At 40.9% G+C, this 26,136-nt stretch overlaps 1 protein-coding gene across 1 annotated transcript; it reads left to right on the top strand.

The window, feature by feature from the left end:
- Positions 1 to 25,172, top strand: smap2 (small ArfGAP2). The gene is made up of 9 exons (XM_074687628.1): positions 1 to 452; positions 14,223 to 14,356; positions 17,288 to 17,452; positions 17,617 to 17,676; positions 19,632 to 19,689; positions 19,877 to 20,034; positions 21,008 to 21,188; positions 21,313 to 21,689; positions 22,385 to 25,172. The coding sequence occupies exons 1-9, from the start codon at positions 347 to 349 to the stop codon at positions 22,508 to 22,510; spliced, it is 1,365 nt and encodes a 454-aa protein (XP_074543729.1). The 5' UTR covers positions 1 to 346; the 3' UTR covers positions 22,511 to 25,172.
- Positions 25,173 to 26,136: the final 964 nt, after the last annotated feature.

The raw sequence follows: 26,136 nt of genomic DNA, 5'->3' as shown, positions 1-26,136 counted from the left end.
GAGAGGGAGAATACAGTCTGAGAGGACTCAGTACCAATCAGTGACAGGTTTCAGATGCTCGTGGAACTCGTTGGTGTATAATATTTCATATCCTACAATCACATGGTATTTCCCTCCACATTGCGCCTCACTCGTCTATTTGCATCTTCCCCGCCTGCAGGTTAGGTTAAAGGCAATCATCCCGTCGTTGAGAAACAAACTCGCTTTGCTTCACATCGAGGAGGAAGAGGAACAGAGCGCATCGGCTGCGGACACTCTGCTTTATTTTCAGTCACATTAGAGGCTGTTTGACAATAGCCGGCTCGGACTGTGGCGGCTGTGGCTGGGGAGGAGGTGCACCGGTGCGATGATGACGGGCAAATCTGTGAAAGACGTTGACAGATACCAGACTGTCCTCAACTCCTTATTGGCGCTGGAGGAGAATAAATACTGTGCTGACTGCGAGTCGAAAGGTAAGAGTCTTTACCATCTTCATTTCTGGAAACGTTCAGGGCATGAATCGACCCTCCTGCTCGTTTACTACGCTGGAAAATGCGGCATTGCATTCATCAGCCCTCGACCAATTACGTTGTACTATGGTGCAAGACACGGGGCCACATCCTCACAGGGCTGGAGCATGGCAGGCGAAAACATCATGCCAGGTTGAAGGGTATCTATCATCAAAAGGTAGCAACTATAGGTGAGGTTGAACCGGAAACAAGCAGGAAATCTTCATGATTACAAAGATGTAAGGGATGAGAAATTACTCCTTTCATCCTCAGGGAACTCAGATAAGTCACCTGAGGCTATGTGAACCACAGTATGGAAAATACCTGAATCTCAGACATAGAAAGAGACAAAGACTCTTAAACTGACTTTGAGTCACCCTGAACACACTGTTCCTGCAAGCTGGGTGTAAACGGGGACACAGCATTGCCTAACACATTACAAATGCACTGAAATGTCCACAATGAACTATGGCATAACCCCAGTTTTGTAAACACTTAAATCCAATAGTGTCTGGTAGTACTTGTGATATCAGACAGTGAATCAAGGAAGTGGTTGTAGGGACGTCACAGTACCCCTCGTGTTTCTTTAATATTTCATGATGCTGGGTTTCTTATGCAATTGTTCTAAAATGTGTTACACAATTTAATTTATAAAGAGAAATTGTGAGAGCCACATTAAGTTTCATGTGTTTGAGTGCTTGCAGTCTCTCTTCAGGCTGTTTGTTATCTCACTAAGGCCTTGAACTGTCATGAGCTATTTGCTAAACCTGTTTTGCCATGTTGCTGCTGCTGCTGGTGGTTGTGTGTAAATAGTAAACATTGTTGTTTTTGACACAAATGCTCAGAGCTGAGCTTAGATCAACAAACTGAACAACAGTCTGTATTTCTTTCTGTTTTGGGGATAAACTAACGATTAAGCAATCAGATCAAAACAAATGGAATCAGATGTTGCAAACGCACATGGTTTACTGTGGGTCCATATGTCACATGGCAGTGATTCCATGGACAAGAAAGTTGTTGCTTCATTTTTAACATAAACACTTTTTTTGTGTGTCAGTAACTTCAGATTCTCCTGAAAATGTCTGCTTTTCACTGAGTATTTTGACATGGAAACCCTATCTTAACATGTGCTATAAATGATTCCTATTTTCAAACACTTTTTTTGTTCCTACCAGCTTAAATACCTTGACTTGAACAAACCTTAGTCCAACTGATGTCAAGAGCTCCTTTATTCATAGTCTAACTAGATATATGCATAACATTTTGCACACAGCTGTAGGCTACCGCTGACTCTGTATGGATGTGACACAGCTGCTCTCCTTTTCTTATTTCCTGGCTCAGTCAGCTGAAGTGTGTCAGAGAAAGCTCCCCTGTTTAAGGTGAAACTACTTTTTGTGTCTTAAAGGTTTCAAAGAGCTTAAATTAAAAATTTAAAACTGGCTGTTGACATTTTGCTGGCTATGACTAATGGTACACTCTCTGCCAGCAGCAAACGGTTCTTTGTTGCTGCTCTAAAATTGTATTTACTGGTGACGGCTATAAAAGGAAACAGGTTGATATGGGGGGTAATTTATGATACAGGATTAGTGCACGGAGTGGAGTACTGGCGGTTTGCCTAACGCTTAAACTGTATGGGATTTTTATAAACTAGTATCAGTTATGGCTACTTATTGAGAAACAAGAAACAAACTGTGATGTAGGATCATATTCGGCATCTTTATGCTGTGTAACATGTTCAAATAACATCAGACTCAGAGTACATTTGAAAGTTAAGATGCAGTTCCCATGTATTTCAGCTGTTTTGCATTCTTACATATCTGTTTTCTCAGTATCTCCTCTGATACCAAAATAATCATTTCTCTCTTCTGTCTCTGCATCCCAAGCAACTGTGCTGTAGAACTTTGCAATCAAATAGTTTCTATTAATCCCAATTAAGGGCTTCAACTGATTCGTCAAATGGTGTGAATGGATGACCCACACATCCTGATAGCTCTTTGTCTGCATGCAAAGTGTAAACCCATGGCACTTGTGCATAAAATGTTCTTCCTACAGGTTAATGTATTTATCCTGCACGTTCATGCAGTCGTTAAATGGGCAGCTCTATCAGAGTTGTTATAAGTGCCGATCTATTTGTTAAAAAGAGGACACCTTTGCAGGGGTTGAAATTGGTCCTGGTGTCATTGAGAGGCACAGCTGGTGTTAAGATTAATGAGATTGGCCTCTCCATAGCTTATCTTAGAAATGATTCAACAGGACAGCTGCACGTCACTCAGTTTCCACCTCAGCCATAAATTCTTCTGAGCAGGCCCTGAGTGGAGGTAAATCATTGCATGCTGTCACTCAGGAGGCCCCCTCAGGATTCCTTATGAAAACTTCATGAATAGTATGAGCAAGCAGCTTCTCTAATTATTCAGGTAATTGTAGTACTATTTTTGTCAAAAAATCAGTGTTAGTTGCCTTAACAGATGGAGCAATTCAAGCAGAATGAGAAAGGGAAAAAAACAACCTGAATACAATGCATAAAAACACTCATACATCCCTGTTGTTTCATGGTTTACATTCTCCCCTGTTATCAGTGCCTCCAAGAATGCTTCTGCTTTACATCAGAAATGGATAAGAGATTTTATATCAATAAGTTATGACAGCTTTTCCCTGATATTAGATGTTTGGATGTTCCCTCTCTGTCTGCATCTCTGCATCTCTTTTAGGCTTCTGACAAATGCAGGGGGAAATGATCTGAGGTGCTGATGCTGCAGCACAAATATTTCATAAGAAACACTTAAGAGGTCAGGTGGCTGCTGGAAAAGGCTCTGATGTGGAAAGAATTATTTATCACAGGCTACCCTGGGTAACATAAAAAAGCATCATTACACTGATACCAATGCACTGCAGAAGCATTCAACCTAAAGCATATCAAGTCCGAGTTTCCAGGAGTGAAGATAAGGAGTCAGTGTAATCCAGAAGGAAATAAGCCATACATACTAAAGCAGTAAACTGTTTGGCTCACAGTGTGTCAGCACTGTGCTTGATGATGATTCCCATTTGGCTTTTAAGAGACAGTTGTGTACAGTTTATAGTTTAAAAAATAAACTAAAAGAAAATGTTTGGTCAAAATCTGGAAGGATGGCAGGCCAAGTTGAATAATTTAATCAATTTTGGGCTTTTAAGAGCAAATTTTAGCATTCAAGCACTACTGAGCTCACAGATCTGCTGTCTAAGTAAGACACAATATATTTCCTATCACTTTGTTTTTACTCTGTTAAAATGCAACTTTAGGTCGACACTACTTCCTAGCTAACAGAAGTGTTCATCTGCATGCTAACATTAGCTGTTGACAGACGCTAACCAACGTGTTATAAAGTGTTTGATTTTATTTATGGCCTTTTTTTTTTCTTCAGTAAACCAACAAACTGTTAGCATTTATCTAATGGTAGAGATAGCTTGGTAATGCTAATGAAAGCTTAAGTAAGTCCTGTCAGATGGACGCTAGTTAGTTTGCTAGCTAGTTTGAGCTGATATCTCAAAAAGGCCTACGCTACTTTACCATGTAACAGTGTTCTGCAACATTTTGTCTATCTTTCAGGTCATCTGGTTAAGATTAAATGTAAACCATTATTTAGATTCCCTTTACTTTTTGCATGATATTAAAGATGCAGTGTGTTTTCATCAGCATTTAGAAACACAGACTCGCAAGAAATTACTTTGAATTAGCATGCTCATCAGAGAGGGCGCCTTCTGTCTCATAGACGTGAGTGTCCTTCCAGGGAGGCCGACATCTTAAGCCACAATGTTTCCACCTTAGACAGATGTGACAAACTACTGCTAACCTCTGTCATATTCAACAAGTAGCTCTAATGTTGAAAATGTTTGAAAGAAAATTAAGAAGAGTTTTATGGTTTGCAAAGGTTTATGTACTGGTAGATGGTAAAACTTGACAAATGGAGGATCATACTCTTCATACATCACTGAAGCTACTTGTCCTTGAAAGCCACTGTTGCTTCCCCAACAGGCGTGAGCAGAAGAGTGTTTCAGTCTACAATCTATGAGCTTTTCACCCACATATGGCTACAACAGGAAATTGGCTACCGTGTACACATGGTAGTACTTATTATTCTCTATTTTCTTGCTTAGCTTTTCCATTTGGCCTGCTAAGATGATTGGTGAATGGTACTTTTGCACAGTCTCTGGTTTGGATGACGTGATGGTAGGGTCTTGGTTGGATTAAAACCGGAGATATCACAAACAAACAGTGGATACTTTGTTAAGTAAAACAAGATTTTGTTCCAGTGCATATTGCCTGCGAGAGTCTTTTTTAATAAGACATAAATAGAACCCTCAGACGTTGTTAGACTGCAGACAAACACACTTGTGACTGTGCAGAAGTCGGTTTAAAAAGTAAGGAAACATCAAACGCTTGTGGCTTTTTCTGAGGAAGTGACTGATGAGAGCTGCAGTCTACAAAAGCACAGGAAATAAATCATGAAGCTTTGTGTCTGCTTTTGTTAAGGGGTAGACTTTCGTGGACATGTGGAGAGAAATTTAATCATAACAATTAACTCTCTCTTTTTTTCAGGCACTAATTCAAACATGAAGTTGTCAGGCACGCCTGTGCTTTGCTTTTTTTGATTGGCGTGACTTTTCTCTTTGTAGCAGACTGGTCTAATTAGACTGCAGATGAGATTAGTGGAGAAAATAGCAGCCACACACACATTACCACACACATACCTGGAACACTGAACCTCCACTGCAGCTTCAATCTTCATAATATGTCTCTGTATTGTTTGGCTGTCTCTAGCTTTAAGTAGAAACTATTTTTAAAAAATCTTGTTGATTTTGCAGAAAGAACATTTTTTGGCATTTCTCCTTTGATAGATAATACCATGAAATATGGCTCCGTAGTGATTTAAAGGTCAACCCTCCGTCTCATTTCTCACCTTCTCTCATGTGACTGTGCTTGTTGAATCAGCTGACTGTTTAATCTCATTCACCCTCGTACCCGATTTGCACATTTTTTTTTCCTCTGATACATACGTGTTACTCTTCGTTGCAGCAATCACGTGCGCACACACATGTGCACACCTTTAAGATGCGTTCAACCTCCCCCCTGTCCTTGCTCTCCGGTCAGGCGTTCAGCCATATGTCGAGTGAGGAGGTTTGGTGTAATCTTGTTTGCTCTGACAGAGATTACCATGCGTTTATCACCTGCCCCCCTCTGGGCAAGTGAGGGAGAAGTGGGCAGACACATGGAGCCAAGTGCATGCTTACTCCAGCACATGAAAACACACAAAAACACATTAGCGGTGATATTGGAGCATCACTGTCTGTAGAGATACCACATCAATGAAACTGCATCTCTGCTTTTTGAGTGCTGCTCACAACCTGGGCTGTAACTTCCTGTCTTTCTCTTCCTCTGTACTGCCCAACATTGTGTGTTGTTTTTTTATCACCACTTCCTCACACTCTGACTCTCCTATTGTTGATTACAACTACCAGGAAATGCTAAACAGTGGAGAAAGAGGGTGAGGCAGGTGCATAATGTAGTCAACACTTCAACCTCTTGCTTCAGTCTCAAGGGGATACATACGTGTGTGTGTGTGTGTGTGTGTGTGTGTGTGTGTGTGTGTGTGTGTGTGTGTGTGTGTGTGTGTGTGTGTGTGTGTGTGTGTGTGTGTGTGTGCATAAAGCTTTCCTCCTTTATTGTCTCCATTGTGCATGTGTTTACTCTCACCCCAGGCACTGGTTGCCGTGGTGATATCACCTGGCGATATCATGCCTTATCCCTTTGCCTTAAATCTCGAAAGCTTCCCTCTCCTCAAATCTCATCCAATCAGAGGCCAGCAGGGATTCTCCTTTGAGACAAGGAGGTGATTGGCCTCATGTGTGTCCCCTGTCTGGCACAGAGGTTAGACTCTCATAGTCTGCTTCCAATATCATGCTGCTATCTTCTGGTACCAGTAGATTTTTACACATGGCCCCTGTGTCAGACACATTGGCTGAATTACATTATTATTTGTGTGACTAAAGAAACAAGCAGTAGAAAGCCTTCACTATCTTTGTTTCTGCTGTCAAAACAGCATTTTGATGAGTACTCCTTGACTTTTGGAGTTAGTCCCAAGTGGACACTCAAGTAACTGCAGTTTGTTGCTGCTTGATCAGACTGACACTATAGTTCAAGACCTCCTTAAGGTTTGATTTGGTACCAAACCTTACTTCTATACCAGTATTCCAATTTCCCATTGAAAAGCAATGAGTTTTTAGTTTCCAAACGTTCTTTTTTTTGCATCAGCCCCACTAAGCTGGAATGGTACACACATAACATAACAATACGGTACCTGGCAATCTGTATTGGTACCCAACGGTACCGATTTTCAGTACTTCTGTGTGTTTATGTGGCAATAAATCTATTTTTTATTATAAAATCTCAAAGTTTTTCAATTTTACATGTTTATTCTTCAGTATATAAACTTGCAATGCTGTGTTCATGTCCAGCATGGAAACCACCTACTCTTCCACTCTCTCACAGTCACAAGGATGTATTTAGGTACCTGAACATGGTACCGTTTGATTTTAAGTAAATCGGAACTTGTATATTATAAAAGTACCTAATTCAGTACCCATCCTCAATGGTAGAATCCTGGTAGTGTCAGACTTGTGCCTTGCATTGTAGAATGGCTATAATCAGAAATACACAGAAAAACGTTTGCATAAATCAATCTGATTTGTCTTGTTTACAAAGGAAATAGCTTCCCCACCACACAGGAAAGAAACTAAATACCAGGAATAGTTTTTAGTGAAAGGTGATAGTAAAGGTGAAAAAAACAACATGGAGCTCAAATAATTCCTGCTCAGTCCATGGCATTTTACATGTTGTTAGTGTCCTGGGGACTTAGTGCTTCGTCCACAGAGAAAGCAGCATCAACACTCATCTTTTGATGTAAAACTCTTTCAGCATCAGTGACTCACCTGCAGCATCTCAGTCGTGACTTCTCATTGCAACACAGATGGTGGGAGTGTATTAGTAAATTATTAATAGGGGTCCATCTGTTTAGCTCAGACTGGGACTAGGTCACTAGGTGGCCTCGGGGTTTTGGAGGGGTTTACATGCTGAGGGGTTTGGAGGGGTTTGAGGATGGGCTCACTGTGTGTAAAGATGAGAGTGTGTTTGTGCGTAGGAGGATCCAGAACCTTCTGATGACTGAGGCTCTTTGGATTAACTGGACACATGTAGCGAGCACTCTTTATCCTTGTGGGATACAGGCTAACGAGCGTAATCCACCTGCTGGAGTGTGTGTCTGCGTGTGTGTCTGTGTGTGTGTGCATGTGTGGTTTGGGAAGTTTGAAGCTGGAAAGAAAAACCTGTGTAGATGTTAAATTTTGTGTTTTTTAGAACAATCCTAACATGCACTACAGATCCTAAATGAGCATGTTGTTGCTGAAACAGGTGACAGAGATTATCTCTGGTTGTTTTCTGGCGTGGCTTCCCTCTTCCCAAACATCATGTTTGTTTCTCAGGCTTCCTCTGTTACAAATATTGTCTCCCACACTGATTTGTGCTGTTTGACCTGATGGAGATGCTTTTATCCACAGACTGTGAACGGCATGTGCAGGTGGTGTAGTAAAAGCAGCTCAAAGCAGGAGAGTTGGACAGGTGGCTTTGATTTTCTCTTTCAATTAACTGAGTTTGTCTGGCCAAAATCTTGTTTTTGTTCACTTTCCCCAAAGTCTTTAATAAAGTGCTCTCTTCATTCAGATTACTGTCGAAACCAAATTCCTGGAGAACAAACTAAGGGCTTGGCAGAAAAAAACTGGCAAACTGGGCATGACTGTGTTACCTTTTTGTAGTAGAGGAGAGAAAGAAAGACAATGTGAGTGTGTGTTGTTGTTTTTTTTTTTTGTTTTGTTTTTAATCCCAGGTGAAGATGGGCTATTTCTAAAAACTGATGCTTGGGTTTGAAAAATGGGAGATGTGTTTGTCCAATATAAGGACTGCATCAGTGTAACCCACACTTAGACGATATCTGGGCGGGCCAACCAAGTATATTTTCAGCCTCCTCCTGTAAGACATGCTATTTTTAGACGTTATTTCAATTTTTTCATCCTTATAAGATCACCATTCACGATTCATTAATTGGGCAACCTATTACAGCTCATGTAGCTTTTCTACCCAATACTTCAACATTATTTGACTTTTAATTGACAAAGATATTATAACTCATCATGTTCAAAATCTTTTTTAGAGAATATTGTGGTCATGATGTGCTAGGGCACGGTCCACAAACAAACAGTAAAAAAATAAACAAATCTATGACACAACAAAATAAAACAGTAAAATGTGCTTCTGGTGAAAAATATCAAAAGATAGGACAGGAGGCACCTGTAGGGCCTAGCGATTGGGCCCCGCACCCCTTGAAGGTAGGGTATGCAGGAGTTTATGTTACTTGTGAGTAAAAACAACATTCAAACTGAGCTCCTCCTTCTTGGCTCAGTGTCAGCAGCAGCTCACACCCACAGCCTCCGACCGTGACTACATGAACACACACAGTAGCTCTGCAACTATCTGTAGCATCAGGTTTCTACTTGGGAGAGACTGGAGAGCCGTGCACCTGACTTAGCATGTTAGCACAAGCTAATCACAGGCATTTGACACATACCAACTCGTGTTGCTTTGTTCTACTTCGGTTGTGTTTTTCTTTCTTCGTGCTACGTCCACTATCTTAGCTGCTCTGATTAGCTTTTACTCGCTACCATAAACACGCAAAGTCACTTCCACACTGGGTGCTCTGAGATTGGCTGATGTGACAACACTGACTCCCTGCCCAGAAACATCCAGATAAATCCAAAATATCAACATACTTTTGATGTACAGGCTGAGGAGGGGGTTGAGGCAGACACAGCCACTGACACACACATGTATTGAGGTCTATAGGGGACAAATGAGCAAGATTATTCCTGTAAAAGTTGTTTTTTAATTTTTTGAGGTTTTCTTTAAGGCTTGTCCTCAAGCTGGCAGAAACAGGTTCAAGTCCAACCTGCAGTCCCTTTCCCATCATGTCACTTCCCACTCACTGTTTCCTGCTCTGTCCTGCCCTTTCTGAATCAATGCATATTAGCCAGATGGTACTTGCTTGTCAATGAGTTTTTTTTATCTATTTCTTTGTTTATTTATTGTTTATTTGTTGGTTTATTTATTTGTATGAGTGTGATATGAAAAATAAAACAACCATATTATGATTATTTGTGTTGTATAACTCATTAAAAGTCACTAGAGTTTAGTGTTCCAGTTTCCAGTTTTAAAACACAAGGTTTCATTGACTAAGAAATTATGCAGACACTGACATTTACTGAGAAGGATTATACAAGTGACCTTCATTCATTTAGCGAAACTACCCCCGACTGGTCATTAAAGGTCTAAAGTTTATGAGTAAGTGTGAAGAGTTGTTATATTTAGTTTTCTTGCCACAGGAACATGAATGGCTCAACATCAGTCTTGAGATGTACAGCTTCTGCCAGCAACTTATGAAAATAATATGCAATATGGGATAACAATATTCAGTCTGATACATGAATGTATATTTAAGAGTACTCAAAGTTTATCTGCTGCTCATCATATTTTACACAGTCTTCGTGAACAAATTTTCTCTTCTGGATGTTAAAGAAATCCAAAAAGCATTTTTTAACACCAGGTAATCCAAAGCCAGCTTGAGCTTCATTTGACAAAATTCACCTGGTTTGAACACATGGCCATTATAACCAAGCTTCAATTCAACAGTTACGATATCTGCACCCAGAGTGTGAAAGCAATTTTTGTGTGTCTCTGATGGCAACGAATCAAAAGTTCTGTCCGTTAAAATTCTAACGTACAGCAGTTTACTGGTAAAACTGATCTACTGCTGTATTAATTGTTTGATATAATGAGCTCCTCAATAGATGTAGCCAGTAAATGTCCTCACTGGTGTGGTAATATGACAGTGTGTGGGTGAGTGAGTGACAGCGAGGTTCATTACAGTTCTCTGTTTGTGCTCGCTGTTTGTCATCCCAGCAGGTCACCCAACAGCTAAAGTCCACCGTTTGATGACTCTAAAAATCCCCTCTTGTTTGTCTTGGTTTCTGGCTTTCAATCCAGCCTCCTCTTCCTCTCCCCTGATGTGCTTCAAGCTGCGTGTTTGACAACCACAACCAGTCGGTTGTTGCCAGGATGATTCATCGATCTCCTATGCAAACCCAGTACTTTTGGGTACTTCACCCAATAAACACCGAGGACAGATTTATTAGTCACTCAGATGTAATAAATCTTTGATCACACCTCAGTAAGGAGAAGAAGGTGTTGAGATTCGTTCTTTGATTACAAAAAGAAGAAGCACACTGCCTGCTCTTGCTAAACAGTTGAGAAACAGGACGCCACGATGCAAACTGCAGCAGAGAGCGAATCTGATTTGTAGAGATTTTTCCCTTCCATTTTTAGATGTCTGTTCCTCCTACTCTTGTCCTGCTATATCTGTTCAAAGTACCTGGAGGTGTGCATTGTTGCTGGACAGACATGCTTTATATGGCTCCTCACTGAAGCTCTGCATTGATCAGAAACACACAGGTTACTCTGGTGCATTGTTCAGAAATGATTCACTTAAAAAAAAGCATCCTTATACTGTGAGCGGATAGGGCTTGTTCTTTGCTCACAGCTGTGGCCACACATGAGCACACTTTGGTTAGAAACATAATGCACGCAAGAGTCCGCAGTCGTGCACAGCTGCACCTGGGTACAGCAGAGCTTTGAGCTACAAGGAACATTAAAACAGGCATAATGAATGAGAGCAGGCTGATGGTAAGAAGATAAAATGCCAAACATGTTGATCAAGCTGTTTTAGTTCAACAAAGTTTACATGCATCTGTTTGCATCAATGTGCAGTTGCAACATGGAGTTTTGTCTCATTCTGAGGAGGCGAATAACCCCAGACATCAACAGTGTTTCACAAACTGAAGATTTAAAGATGAGTTTCTGTCTTTGAAAAAAGTTTATCAGGACAGCTGAAAGAATAGCCCCTCTAAGTTCACAGTCAGTGAAGCTTTCATGGCAACAGATTCTTGTCAGCCTGTTTAAACATTTCCACTGCGTGTCAAGTTAGAAAAGTTGCTTTATTGTACACATCTTCGAGATGCACTCACCAGCTCTGCTCCCAGCTGATTTGCATTTGCAGGAAAGGAGCTTGCTCCACTTTTCTCAATCAGAGATGGTTGGAGCCCAGTAGCTCCCCAGGCTGCTCTCACATCAGCTGACTGCCATTGGTTCCAGACATTGAACACATTAGACAGAAACTAATGAGCATGCCTCAATGTTTACCAATTCAGAATGCTAATGTTAATGTTGGTTCTTGTCACAGTGTCAACACGCAGAGGGGAAAATGTGCCAGAGTCTTTGCTGTGTGATCAGGTGGTTTTGTATCTTCACTCTGTCCCATTGTAAAACATGTTGTTTTGGATGTTGTGTCGTCTTGTGGGAGCGGTGGTTGTGGGAGTGTTCCAGTTCAGTAACGGCTCAGGGGTAAAAGCTGTATTTGGGGCCTGGATGTGGTTGTAAACCAAAAACAGTCATATGATAATCTGTACTCATTTAGCAGAGTCCATCACATGGTGGACGTTTTGGGCAAGACTAGCCACGAAGGTCGACCTCAATGTGGTGTTTGGAGAAAAGCTATGAACCATGTGTGACTGCACCAGATGTTTTGTGTTTGACTTGACATGAGAAAACTTTGACCTACCGGCAGTGCCAAATTAAAAGTCTGGTTAGCATTTGAAGTCATGCCTCTAGATACTCAACAGCTTTTTTTGGTAACCCAAACAAAATTGCTGAAAATTTCAGCCCATGATGGTGTTTGAGAAAAAGTCATAGGGCAGTCAAAGTTTAGAGGATTTGTCCCTCGGGCACCATTAGATATCAGTGCCATATTTCATGGTCACCCATCCATGACTTGTTAAAATGTCTGAGTTCAAAGCAGTGACCCAGCAGAGCATTTTTGCCATCCTTAGGGCTACACTGTTCTGGCTTAAGTCCACAGAAAGAAAGAAAACAGCAATATTTACCACAATCGTGGGAAACCACAAAAGCAAAGAGCGTTGAGTGTAAGAGAAAAGAGGAATTAAAACTGTGAGTGAGAGATACAGACAGACAGGGGAGGAGGAGAGGAGGCCAGACGTGGTTGAATATGAGAGATAAAAAAAAATGTCAGCGAGGATTCAGCAGCACACGAATGAGGATGAAGAGGATGAACTAATTCCCACTGTTCAGGGAGTTCAACACAATTGACGATGTCTCTCTTCCTCTGTGTCGCTGCCAGTGTTTACAGCAGTTAAGAAGGCTTTGCTGAGTAATTCTACTCGTATAAGCCGGCATGACAGCTAATGCTGCAGCCAGACGCTCAGGATGATGGACACACCGTCTGACTGCTGACACTTTGTTTCAGGTTCTTTGTTGTTTTGCACTTCTGTTTCTTCATTTGGTGTCTGCTCTTTTTATAATTTAAAATGTTAAGCATAAAAACTGGACATCATAAAACACCCTTTGTAAAACACAATACAAGTCTCATCGGTGGTGCATCTGAGACAAGATGCTATTATTGGACACTGCAACCAGACACTCTGTTTCCACAGCCTGCAGAAAGAGGAAGGATTTGCATGTTTTGTCTTCTGAAACTTCCTCTTTCATCCGCATGGCCTTTTCTTAAAGCTCTTTGCTGTGGTCACCAGGAGTGTCCAGACAAACTGAAAACTGCTCCTCCACCTAGTGGTGAAGTAGCCTCAGTGCATTCACTTGCAGCAAGGTTGCAAGCAAGGACTTGCTGCAGAGATGAGTGGTGAGAGGTGGAGACAAAGGCCGAGAAAGTGGTTCAGCTGGTTCAGAGAGTGAGTGAGGGAGGGAGGAAGAGATAGTGGAGAGAGGAGGAGGAGGGGCGAGAAGAAAGGGAGATGTAGGGTGAGATGAGAGGGAGAAGCTCCAGGATTCTCTTTGAAGCTGACTGTATTCTCTGAAGAGGACGGTTGCATAATTTCAGGAGAAAAATGGCCTGACAGTGTTTTTATTTCGCCCTCCAAGAGTTTTCTGTTTGGGAAAGTGTCCTGACAGCTCTGCAGATAGAAGGAAGACACACAGGAATGCTGTACAAAGCTATAACCCACACATCCATTTGGGTAAACAGCAATGACAGTATTAAGATACATATGGCAGCAAGAAGGATGAGATGTCCCACTCTGAAAACCCACACACAGGCTCACGACCAAATGAGTAATCTTCCCTGCAGGTACCCAGGCTCTGATTGTGTGTGTGTGTGTGTGTGTGTGTGTGTGTGTGTGTGTGTGTGTGTGTGTGTGTGTGTGTGTGTGTGTGTGTGTGTGTGTGTGTGTGTGTGTGATTTCCCACTCCCCCTCTCTCCTCTCAGTGGCAGTTATGTAGGCTAGCTCTCCTATTGGATCCCATTATGTGTCAGGGCAGCTCATGACTTCCTCAGGATTAGACGTGTCCCCAGCAGAATTCAAACTCATAATTGAATTTCAGGCTTGTCTGTCTATAATTAGAGTAAAATTTAATTTTTCTCATCCTTCCTCTGCCTTATGTCTGATGTCTCTACCTCTGTTTTACATCTTAAGATGTAAAAATCTCTGTGACTTTGTTTTTGTGTTGTTGTTAATTAACTTTACTCCACCTCAGCGCACAGATTCAACACACTGCTGTCTTCTCTCTGCCAGGTCCAAGATGGGCATCCTGGAATCTGGGCATCTTCATCTGTATCCGCTGTGCAGGTATTCATCGAAACCTGGGGGTCCACATCTCCAAAGTGAAGTCTGTGAACCTGGACCAGTGGACACAGGAGCAAGTCCAGGTCAGAGGTCACGCCACAGGTCCACACATTATGATGCAGACCCTTTCTTCCGCCTTTAATGTTTGAATCATAGACTGTAAAAAAAATAAAAATGGACATCATCTTGCTCGGCTCGAAGTAAGGGCTCCACAAAAACTGCTCCCCCTGGTGACTAGCTGCAGTATATGTCAAAAATCCATCTCTCCAGTCATTCCAGATGGGCTGTGGTCAAACTTTGAAAAGTTAATACACCTCATAGAAATGTTTCTCATATCCGATTGTTGTTGAGATTTGAAGATATTATTGGGCTGTCTTGTGGTCAGGTCCTCTTTTTTCAGAAAAGATTAATTTTAATTAGTTATGAGAGGTTAAAACGAGGCTCTACATCACATTTAGCCATGATTGACAGCTGGCGTTCTTGTGTATTTTTTGGGGGGGATTGTAAAATATATCAGGAGGGAGAGCCAAGAAGAGATTAGACTCTAAAATGAAAAGAATAATATATTTTTTTTTCACCCTGCTGCACTCAGATTCTCTCTCCTCAAAGCCTCCACTACACAAAAAAACCACTGAACTGGAGCAGAAGAAAACAAGCAGACAGGTGGCAAAACTCTATCCCATATACTATAGACATACAAATGGTGTAATCCATTAGCAGTTGACATATTGAAATACTAACATGCTACTTGCTTCATACTCAGTCTATAGAAATACTGCCAGCCAACCTGATGATGAGTATGTAGGGATAGGTACCTTTCACATTTGAAACGATGCAGTACCGATTCCCAGTACCTGGCAATCGGTAGTAGTACTAAACGGTACCAATTTTAGGTCCTTTTGTGTGCGTATGTGGAAAAAAATAATTTTTTTAATAACAAAATGTAAATTCTGTTTAATTTAAGATATCTATTCTTCAATATATAACCCTGTAATGCTGTGTTCATGTCCAGCATGAAAAATCACCTATTCTTCTACTCCCTCACAGTCACAAGGATGCACTTAGGTACCTAAACATGGTACCTTTACCTGAATAGGTACCCAGTATTTTTGACAGAATTCAGTCGGTACTTATAAAAGTACCTAATTCGGTACCCATCCATACAAGTATGTCTTCAATTTTTGACAGCACACTAATGAGCATCCCGTCTGCATCAGAAATGTAGAGTCCAGACTTTGATTGCTAAGCTAACACAGTCTAGCTTTGCGTTCTGTCATATAGAACTCAACAACAGTTTACAAAAGGTCACTTTAAAGCTACATTGTCAATTCAGTTTATTTTAACCACAGCCAGAACTAAGAAACTTATAACTGCTACTGGATAGATACTGAAATGCATTTATTAGTCCACCTGTAGGGGACTAGCATGGCTTGCAGTTGGTTGAACGCCCTGTGAGGCTAGCCCTAGAGCAGTCAGCCCAGGTTCAAATCCAACCTGCAGCCTGTTCCCTGCTCTATTCACTCTGAGAAAGGCATCCAAAGCCTGAAAACGCAACTTTTAAATTAAAAAAAGAACATGCATATTAGCTATATGCTGGCAACCTGTCAGTCAAATAAGCCTAATAATATACCTGAGGCACCTTTAAGTGACTGATTGATCCCAGAGTTCCAAGGAAATAGGTTCATAACAGGAAACACACAGAGCCAGACAAAGGAACTGGCTAGCCGGCAAACTGAACAGTCTGGCACTTTAAGACTGAGGAACCAGGTTCATACGCTTGTCTTACAAGCCAATGACTTGTTGGGAGAGAAGTAAGCAGTCTGAAGCATCAGGATTTGATAACTGATAGAGCAGGTGAGGAGCACAGAGGATGGCCATGTACATTGACTGAGATGCAATAAGAAACACAAGCCGAAATACTCTGGAGAAATACAGACAGACAAACTAGTAGCCTAGCCTGAGCCATGATACAGATAGATATTCTCTTAATATTATCTGATCTTAGCCTAAAGCCTGGAGATACCAGTAATTGGCATGCTTACTGAAAGCAGCACTGGGTAACCCACTTAAAACTCTCATAGGGGGTTATTAAAGACTGAGTCAAATCTGACTAATCCCTGTCGTCTACATGACAGCAGGGATCCAGCTGTGGGGTACAGATTTAGTTTCAGTTTCCTCTGCAATCAAATATTGGAATAATGAACCTGTCAGCTTACGTTGACATAATAAGATATTGGGAAAATAAACTTGATCCCACCGCAAAAAGTGTTCAGTTCATGCTCTGTAAACTGACTACAGTGTGGATACTGTTTTAAAGTAATAGATGAAGAACAAGGGGAGGAAGGTTTTCCATCTTTTCTAATGGTGGTTAAACCTTCTCGAAGTGGAAAAGCTGCTCCACTGGATAAAGTTGTGTTAGAGAACCCCCATGAGCACACTTTTTGTCTTAATAAAGCCCAAATTGCCTGATTCCTCCTCCTTTGTTCCCCGCAGTTGTTGTTTTTCTGTCGGAGCTACATTTAAGTGCCAGTGTGTCTCGCTAAGCCAGACCAATTTCCATACTTAATTCAAGTGCCGTGAAGCAGCAAGTTTTCTACTGAGTGATTCAAACTGTGAATGCACTCTGTTAAATACAGGCTGTTTTATCAAGTTATCACAAAACCATGAGTCAGAAATGACCAGAAATTAATTCCCTGTTCTTTTTCTCAGTGCAGTATAAAATAGCAATTACTGGTTGCTGCAAGCGTATGGCATGTTATGATTACTTGTGCATTCACTTAAAGCAGAGGAGGGAGACTCTTTCTTATTAGCATTCAGTTCAACATGTCTGAGTCTGACAGGCAGGAATGTGAGTATTATGCTTCCCAGGGTGATTTTCCTGCAGTCAGCAGCTTTATTTTTATCTTTTCACAATATAAAATCACACTGTTTTATAAGCAGGAATACTCCACATGTAAAGGAAATAAAAACAGTTTCACAGTGAGACATGCATTGCTGTGTTGTTGTTGTCACAGAGCGTTCAGGAGATGGGAAACGCCAAAGCCAAACGCCTGTACGAGGCTTTCTTACCCGAGTGCTTCCAGCGGCCCGAGACAGACCAGTCTGCAGAGATCTTCATCAGGGACAAGTATGATAAGAAGAAGTACATCGATAAGGTTATTGACATCCAGATGCTCAGGGTGAGTCCACACTCACACACACATACACACTTACAGAGAGAGAAGCTGTGTTAGTGTGTGTCAGACAGCATCAAGGAAACAGCATTCTAGTCGCGTCTGGCTCGTTCAAGGCCATCCCACCTGAAGTGTCTGCTCGCTCAAAACCATTTGTTGTGTCTGAACAGAAAGAAAAGAGCTGTGACAACATACCAAAGGAGCCAGTGGTGTTTGAAAAGATGAAATTGGTAAGTTTCACCTTTCTGTATCTTTTCTCCTTGTACTGCAGCATTAGTGTCCAAATGATCTCAGACTTTAAGTGCCTGTGAGGAGTTTTACTTGGTCACCATCAGGGATGCAAACAATTAATTGATTAATTGTTGATAAGAAATTACTCGATTAAAATAGATAATTGCGTTTTTAATCCGTAATTTCCCGCCAGCCTGCATGAGGGGGCACTTTGCACCAGAAGTCTTTGACGCACACACAGAAACACAAGAGAAGCAGACCTCTGACAACAACAACAAGACAAACGTTAAGAAGTGAACAACTGTCTTAAAGAGCCACCATCACTTTTTGACTTAAATCCTGCAGCATAGTGTAAGACAAATGAAGGTTTCCAAGAGTAGCAAACCTTGCACGGAAATACCTGGCATGTCTGTCCCTGCTGAGCGAGTGTTTTCAGCAGCTGGCCTAACTGTGAACAGGCTGCGCACAAGACTCACTCCTGACCAGTGTTTCCCCACCATTGTATGGGCAGCTCGCACCCCAATGAAGTCACTGGCCCCCCTGAAAGTTGAGTTAATTTTACTTTCCATATAGCACCAGATCCCAGCAGAGATTCAGTTACCTTTCTCGTAAATCAGGTCTGTACCTTGTTTTTTTCTAATTAGACAGACTAAATAGCCATATCCATCTTATTTACTTGATGTGATGTCATTTATACATCGTCACTTTCACATTGTTCCCCACACTGTTTTGAGCAGAGTGAAGTTCTGCCCAATGATGCGATGCCTCATGACCGGCAAACGCAAACAAGATAATCAACAACAGGACTGACAATTCCATCACTGTCATTTTTAAAAACTGAAAACAGATATATTTTCTTACTTGTTCCACAGCTAATGTACAAAATTGGTGATGTATCTGATTTTTATGTGAAATAAGAGTGAAGTTTTTTAATAGAAAACACAGCTACAGGACAAGAATAGCAAGGAGGCAAGACTTATCAGTTTGTCCAAAGTGGTACAGAAATGGCACAAACCCTCTCAGGAGCTTTACGACTGAAATACACCAGATGCGTCTGCAGTCCGTCTCCGCTCTGTCATGACAACAGGTCAGCTAGATTTCCATTCAAATCAATGTGTCAACTTAAACTGGATCCATTTAGTTGCAGTACATCTGCGTGGCAGGTTGTTCGTGTCGCAGGTAATACAGAGCCATCCTATTTTCTTCGGACGCAGAGCTGTGACGCTTAAATTCAGTGTAGAGAAGATCGGTGGAAGAGGAAGTCATGTATGGAAACTACCTAAAAACACCAAGTGACTTTTAAAAAAATACTAACCATGTCAAAACCAGATCATTATTAGCTTGACTACCATCGCAAACGGACATAATGAGCAGCGCCAGACCAGGAGTCAACAGGTTTGAGGTTTTACAGTCCAACATGAATGAAGAGAGGCTTATCAGTAGAGTGGGAAGCGCAGGAACTCCTTGGTTTGTGACTCCAGCTGTCTGTCAGTCACGCAGCTTGTCGGACTGAGCACGCAGTCGGTGTAAGTTGACAAACGCAGTCAAGACGAACCAAAAGAGTAAATAATATTGGTAAATATTTGACGAGCTCATTACATCTGTCTGGTGTTATTGTGGTTCGTTCATTTTCCCTCTTGTTTCTTTTCTTTTATATTTATGGACTTCTAGGAACACCCTGAATCGAATTTTCTAATTTTTCAACATTTAACACTACCCAGGCAGTATAGGAGCTAAAAAAAGAGGAGTAAAAAATGTGTCATTCAGTGAGGAGAAGGTGACACCAGGTACATCCAAAAGAGATGGGGTTTCATCCAGCAGGGAGGAAGTGTGACTAACTCTTCTGTCCAGACAGGAGCACGAAGGTCATTTCACCATGAGAGAGTCTGGATTCTTCATCATTCATCCACCAGATGAGTTGCATTAAATGTATTTACTTTCTTTTTTGTGACAGAAAAAAGACATCAGCCCGAAAACAGACTCCCAGGGTGTAACAGACCTGCTTGGATTAGGTAATGCATCTCATTCATACATAAATACACAATGCACACTTGCACCTAGTCTAGCGATACAAGAGTCAACCATTAAAAGGTTGACTTTTTTGGAGTGGTTAATTGTATTTGGAAGAAATCATGAGAAAGTAGTACTTGACTTAAACTGTAAATTATAACTATGATGTGTCAATCACCCCTCCATTAGATGCCCCTGCTCCCAGTCCAGCAGTGTCTAATGGTGGAGGATGTGTTCCAGACAGTAATGAGAGCCCGGCGGTGTCTCATCCAGCCCTGGCACATGCTGCGCTGGATCTCTTCAGCTCCCTGCCAGCTCCCTCCTCTGTTTCCTCCACTAAAACCACAGTAAGAGATAACACACTGTACAAACTGTACTCTGTCTGCTCTGCAAAGAGCCTTCATGTTCTGAGGCACGATAGCAGCAGAGCCCCGGGGATGACAATGTGGGTTCAAAAGGCTGTCGACTACTTTGGTCCAAATGTTGAAATATCTCAGCAACTCCTGGATGAAATTTAGCATGCTTCTGTAAAGACATTTACTGTTCAGTTCAAATGCTGGGTTGTATCACAGCCATAATTAAATGCATCTTTTGTGATCCTGTTGTTTGATTTGTTGCTGACATCAAGCCAAAATTGCGATTTGGCATCGGCAACGTGACTATATACCTTTAAAGCTAACAGCTCTCCAACTAGCTCAGCTGTATTTTGTGCTAACAGCAAATAGTAGCTTGCTAACAAGTGGACAAAAGATAGCAAAACACTTAACTTTCTTGCTGAATATTAGCATAGTCATGATTTTAGCCTGTTTGCATGTCAAAGTTAGCGTTAACACCATTATTCAATCTGCTGCTGGTACTGATACAAACAGCAGTGTTGCTAATCATGTACAATACTGCCTCATATCCAGTTTCAGGTAGCTGTGAGTATTGGAGTCAGTTGGCTTCAGGTAAATTATCACAGGACGATGTAAACAACACTGTGGTGCTAGCATAAAAGCTAAAAAAAGTGTTAGCAGTCAGTATATTTCAACCACTATTATACACATTTTGTTTATCCCACCAGTTGTAGAGAGATGCTCAGTGTCAGTCTAAATGTTAGAGAGGAACAAACAGGAGTTACATATATTATACAATGCTCAGCAATTAGCTTAATGCACAGTTATTCCAACAATCAATAAGCTTAATCAGTAAAGAGTATACCTACAATGCCTGAGCATATTTTCATGAGACTGCTTCAATTTTTTTTTTACCCTGGTTATCTTTCTTCTCCTCACTCTGTTTCCTTCCTGTCCATGACCTCCCATCCACCTCCCTCCTCAGCCTATTTCCAACTCCATGCCTCAAAACAGAGTGACAGCTTCTGTCCCTGAAAACCTCAGTCTGTTCCTGGATCCAGCACCAAAAGCAGAGGAGGGCGCTGTCAAGAAGCTGTCCAAAGACTCTATTCTCTCCCTTTACGCCTCCACACCCTCGATACACGCCAGCAGTATGGCTGCTCACAGTAAGAACTGAAGGAAATTGCTCAGATGTTATTTTTAAGCGTATGCTGTTGAGCCATAATAGCAGAATCTGTTGCTTATTGATTGTCAACACGGCTGCTCCCTGCCTGTTATCTCTCTCCACAGGCTTGTACATGAACCAAATGGGATATCCAACACACCCCTATGGACCATACCACTCTCTAGCCCAAGCAGGTGGAATGGGAGGCGCCATGATGACGTCACACATGGCCATGATGGGACAGCAACAGAGTGCCATGATGGGTGTTCAACAGGCTAGCATGATGGGACAGCAGAACGGCTTGATGGCTGCTCAAGGTGTCATGACTCAGCCTGGTGGTGCTATGGCTTCACCTTACATGGCAGGGATGAGCCAGGGCATGATGGGACAGCAGCAGAATGGGATTATGGCTCAGCAGCAGGTTGGAGGTGTGGCCACGTTACCTCACCAGCAGGTGTATGGAGTGCAACAAGCCCAGCAGCTACAGTGGAACCTCGCACAGGTGTGTGTCAGGGGCGGCGCCATGGGTGGGCCAAGAGGTCCCAGACCCACCTCAAACTTTTCTTTGAAAAAAATGTTTTTTCTTTATTTATTTCTTTGTAGTCATTTTTATTCTTTTTTCATTTACTGGTTTTAAATAGGCTTTAAAGAGGAATATCATAATTTTTGTCACTTTTCGCTTATTTTGTTACTTTTAGATGCCCTGTATTAATAAAATGAACCAAGTTTGGCCATTTTTAGCCTTTTGGTAAAAAATAGTTATGAATCATCGGGCCTCATGTTATACTGGTAGGACTAGAGAAATATTTGGGGAGAGGCTGTGGATTTTTTTCTTATTTAATTTAAATGTATTTAATTGTGGATAATGTTGCTGCTCTTAGAGCCTGTAATACATGGAAAATTGAGGCAGCACAGCCCATTGGTGCGTTAGAGCACTAATCTTTGGCCGATACCACTGAGAGTCATCTGATGCACTAAAATTTTATCAAATATTAAAGAATCAAACCAACCAAATCTGCTTTAAAACATACATAGTAACAGTAATTTCTGTATCTACAAAGTATTAGTTCTTTACTAACTTTTGTATATTAAGGCCCACCCAAAACTGGCTGTGTGTGTGTGTGTGTGTTTCTGACTTTATTATTTTTAAAGGTAGTAAGGATTTTGTTCACATAAAATGTTGTTTTTGTCTTCCAGATGACTCAGCATGTGGCCAGCATGAATGCCTACAACACCAACGGCATGATGGGATACAGCAATCAACACATGGGAAGCTCAACAGCTCCAAGCTCAGCACACATGACGTCACATGTCTGGAAATGATCTCACCCGCCCAGGAAGTGATGTAACACCAATCATCCACAACAGAGAGGACAACAGAGTTTTAGGAATCTGTGGATTAGACTCTCTAAGAGACTTTTCTTATACAAGGGAGGAAGAGGAGGATGAGGAGACAGGTGTGAGGAAAAATAAGGTTTGGGAAACTATTACTACCTCTGTCCCTCTCTCCTCTCTGCCCATGCTTCCTCTTCCTGTCTTATCCATGGCCATGTTTTGCGTATCTCCATGCTTGCCTTCAGAACATTTTTCCTAAAATGACCGAGACAACAGGGTTCAAAAGGTTCACTGGTAAGGAGTACACATCCTTTAATGTACCTTTAGCCTGTATGTGTGAGAGCACAGTGCTGTTTCTGGGTCTAACTGCTCGACTTAAAAGACAAGTTTGTTTTCAGAGAGTTTTATAGTTTTCTTAACTGCTAAGAATCAGAAACAGAAGACAGTAGAGGCTAGCCTGCTTAACTTATTTGGTTGTGTTTGATTTGGTAAGTAGTTTGACATTTTTCTCTCTTATTTGTGTCAAGGGTGGAAGGTTAATACCATAGTTTGGCTAACATGAAGCTAATGCTAGCAGCTCAGTTTTATCTGAAATATAACGTGCCCAGCTTTGTCCAAATAAATCAAAATAAACCTTCCTACATCTCCAAAAGTCACTTAACATTTTCTTTTCTGTTTTTCTTCTCTATGTTTCAAGTATAAACTTGACAAATAGCATTTTTGTTGTTTTTTGTTAGCATTGGAATAAGCTTGGCTTGCTGTCTCCCTATTCACACTCTTGGTCCTGAGCTGCTTGCGTTAGCTTTGTGCTGAATATGGTATGAAGCTCCCATCTAGCCTAAGATTACAGCTAATGTCAAACCATAAAGGTTAGTTTGGTATAAATCACTGTACCCTTTCTAAGTACTTTCGTTAGCCAACAATATTAGCAGTTAAGAAATCCCTCCCTGTGTTATAAATTATTAGATTTTCAGTGTCTCGTGAGTTAAAGCAGCTTCAAAACACACCTAAACAGCTCTTACTTATGATGTCTTCTACTTAATCCATGGAGGGCTTCTTGTAAAATTAATATCTAATCCAACTTTGAGTGTCAAACATCCTAATCTGGATTTTGGGAGACCAAAGATCAACGCTAGCTTTATCATGGTTGTACAGTACTATGATGCTTTGCTACACCTGTGTAACCACTTAACTAGTGACAAGTAGTAAAATTAAAATCTGCAGTCCTTTAAAACTATAACACAACGAATGTTAAGGCGTATCAATTCACTGTGCTATTCCCTCAGAAAGGATGAGACACTTAAAAGTCACTTGCATGCAGTGTCATCCTGTAAATGAGGGATTAAGGCTCACACACACCTCGAGTTAATCTACCTTGTACAATAGAGGCCTCAAGTAATATTGAATGTTTGTATATAAGAGAGAATTTGAGAAGAAGCGGTAAAGAAAGAGGAAAATTTGAGGTACAGCTCAGACGTGTTTCTGATTCTTCCACTGAACTGCATGAAGCGAATGTGTTTTTGTATGTACTGTATCTTCATTGAGATATCTGAATGTTTCTCTCTACAAGAAAAACAGTCTCTGACCAAGACCAACTAAAAATCTTGATGAATGTGTGTCCTGAATGTGTTCACAAATGTGTACTGAACTTGTTTCAGGTGCAAACACCTGAGTTTTTGCTTGGGCGTGTTTGTTTTTGATATTCTTGGACTCTGTTAAAAAATGTACACTTGTGTCATTTGAATGTTCAATGGTCAACAGCGTACTGTCCGCCTTTGGTGAATTGTTCGATTCATTTTTAATGTTACTGTCGAGTGAGAAGAAACTGTGACCAGGTTTACAATTTGGCCAAACCACATTGTGATTGTACGACCAAAATCTGTCACCTCTCGATGTTTATTTGATCCTCTGCTCCTCTCCAGCACAAGCCATCATTGTTTCTTCTGAAATGCATCATTTTGTTTTGGCAATGCATGAAGCCATTTGTGTTAATAATCCCAGACATTCATCAAGCTTGTACCAAGGGTATTTGGTATAAGTGATGAATGTGAGGGTGAGATTGTAAAAGAGAAATGAGGAAATATACTCCAGCTATAACAGGATTCACATAAACTGCGGCAAACATGCGAGCAGCACAGCCTTTAAAATCCAGAAAGTCACCGATTTCTTCCAGGTCTTTTCTTTCAAATTGAGCTTATTCTGTGTCATTTGAGGAAACAATGTGACAGCAGCAGTCACCGTCTCTGCTGGGAACAATATCACTATGAGACAAAGTGTCATCTCTGCACTGTAACAGCAGATCTGTCAGCTAGAGATGAGAAGTTTCTCCTAAAGCAGAACAGTCCAGCTCTGTGGGCGGCGAGGCTTCAGCTGCGCTCTCTGTCCTTTGTTCAACTTTAAGATGAGATTCCCTTGTTCCTTTTTTTGTCTGTATTTTTTCTGTGAAATAAGAGCAAATGAAGGAATGTACCTTTTTATGTACTTGTCAATCAAGATAACGTGTACTTTATTCTTTATCAGAATATCACTGTATATTACGTTTCCTAAACAAGGTTGACAGTACTGTATATTAGTTTTGCATTTTTTTTCACATGCTTCGCCCTGTTTGATTTCATGCTCTTACAAACAAGTCATTTAAGTTTTAAAATATGTCTGTAACATACAATACTTGTCTGAATATATACAAAATAAATATTGTTTTGATTAAATGATATATCTTGTACATTTGATTCAACAGACACTGGGTGTTATCCAATTTGAATGTTGAAGGAAGCTATTCATGGAGGAAGTTATTTTAAAAAAGGAGAAAAAATACCCAAGGTTAAAGCCAATTATAGACTTTAAAGCTGAAAAAATGAACAATTCCTTTGTGAGGACTGTGAATAAAATAATCTGTCTGTGGATGACTCAGTCACCTGCGGTTCTTCTCAGCCCTAAAAAACCTCTTAACAACTCTCAAAAGGCTCTTTTTTTTTCATGAGTAACTACTGTGGCTGGTAGGTGTCAGCCGATTTGCAAAAGCAATAACACAAACGCAAAAGCCACAACACAATAGAAGAACAGCCACAACAGATGTCAAGAGTATAGTTAGCCCAACAGACACAGAAAAGTTGTAAAAGCAAGTAAATGATCGTTTCTTTTTGTTTTTAACTTCAGCTATGATAAATAATGCTAACATTATGACATGACTATGGTGGCCCTGAGAGCTCACAGTGCTGCAACTTAAAACAAACATGCAAAAAGACAAAACACAAGCAAATTAAGTAAACATCTTCATTAATTTGACAACAAGTGCACAGCTTTACTATGGTTCTCTTTGCGTTGGTTGTGTAGGAAAATGAGACAAAAGTAAGTGTTTTTGATTTATTTAACATTGTGATCGCATGATTCAGATATTTGCCTATCATCATGACTGAAAAGCCGCTTCAAAAACAAGCAAGTCTCAATAGCATCACTCTTAGGTGTCCTCTAAAGACACTTCCGTTGTGTTGCGATGTATTTGCAGTGCATTCTTCTAATGTGGTGTGTTGTGGTCTTTGCAGCGTGTTTTTCTAAATGCTGCACACAAGAGAATAGTTTAAGTAAGAATTTATTAGATGCCAGAGACAATACCT

The sequence above is a fragment of the Halichoeres trimaculatus genome, unplaced genomic scaffold (genome assembly GCF_033239565.1).
Source record: "Halichoeres trimaculatus isolate MK-OKI-2021-1 unplaced genomic scaffold, fHalTri1.1 fHalTri1_scaffold_14, whole genome shotgun sequence".
Lineage (NCBI taxonomy): Eukaryota > Metazoa > Chordata > Actinopteri > Labriformes > Labridae > Halichoeres > Halichoeres trimaculatus.
Note: the sequence above shows the minus strand (reverse complement) of the source record. Positions and strands in the feature narration are given on the sequence as shown.

Bases quoted from the DNA above. Each gene is read 5' to 3' on its own strand.
- smap2 (XM_074687628.1), top strand. From the start codon at position 347: ATGATGACGGGCAAATCTGTGAAAGACGTTGACAGATACCAGACTGTC. The intron at 17,677-19,631 runs GTAAGTTTCACC...TTTTTGTGACAG, and splicing joins TGTTTGAAAAGATGAAATTG to AAAAAAGACATCAGCCCGAA. The intron at 21,690-22,384 runs GTGTGTGTCAGG...TTTGTCTTCCAG, and splicing joins TACAGTGGAACCTCGCACAG to ATGACTCAGCATGTGGCCAG.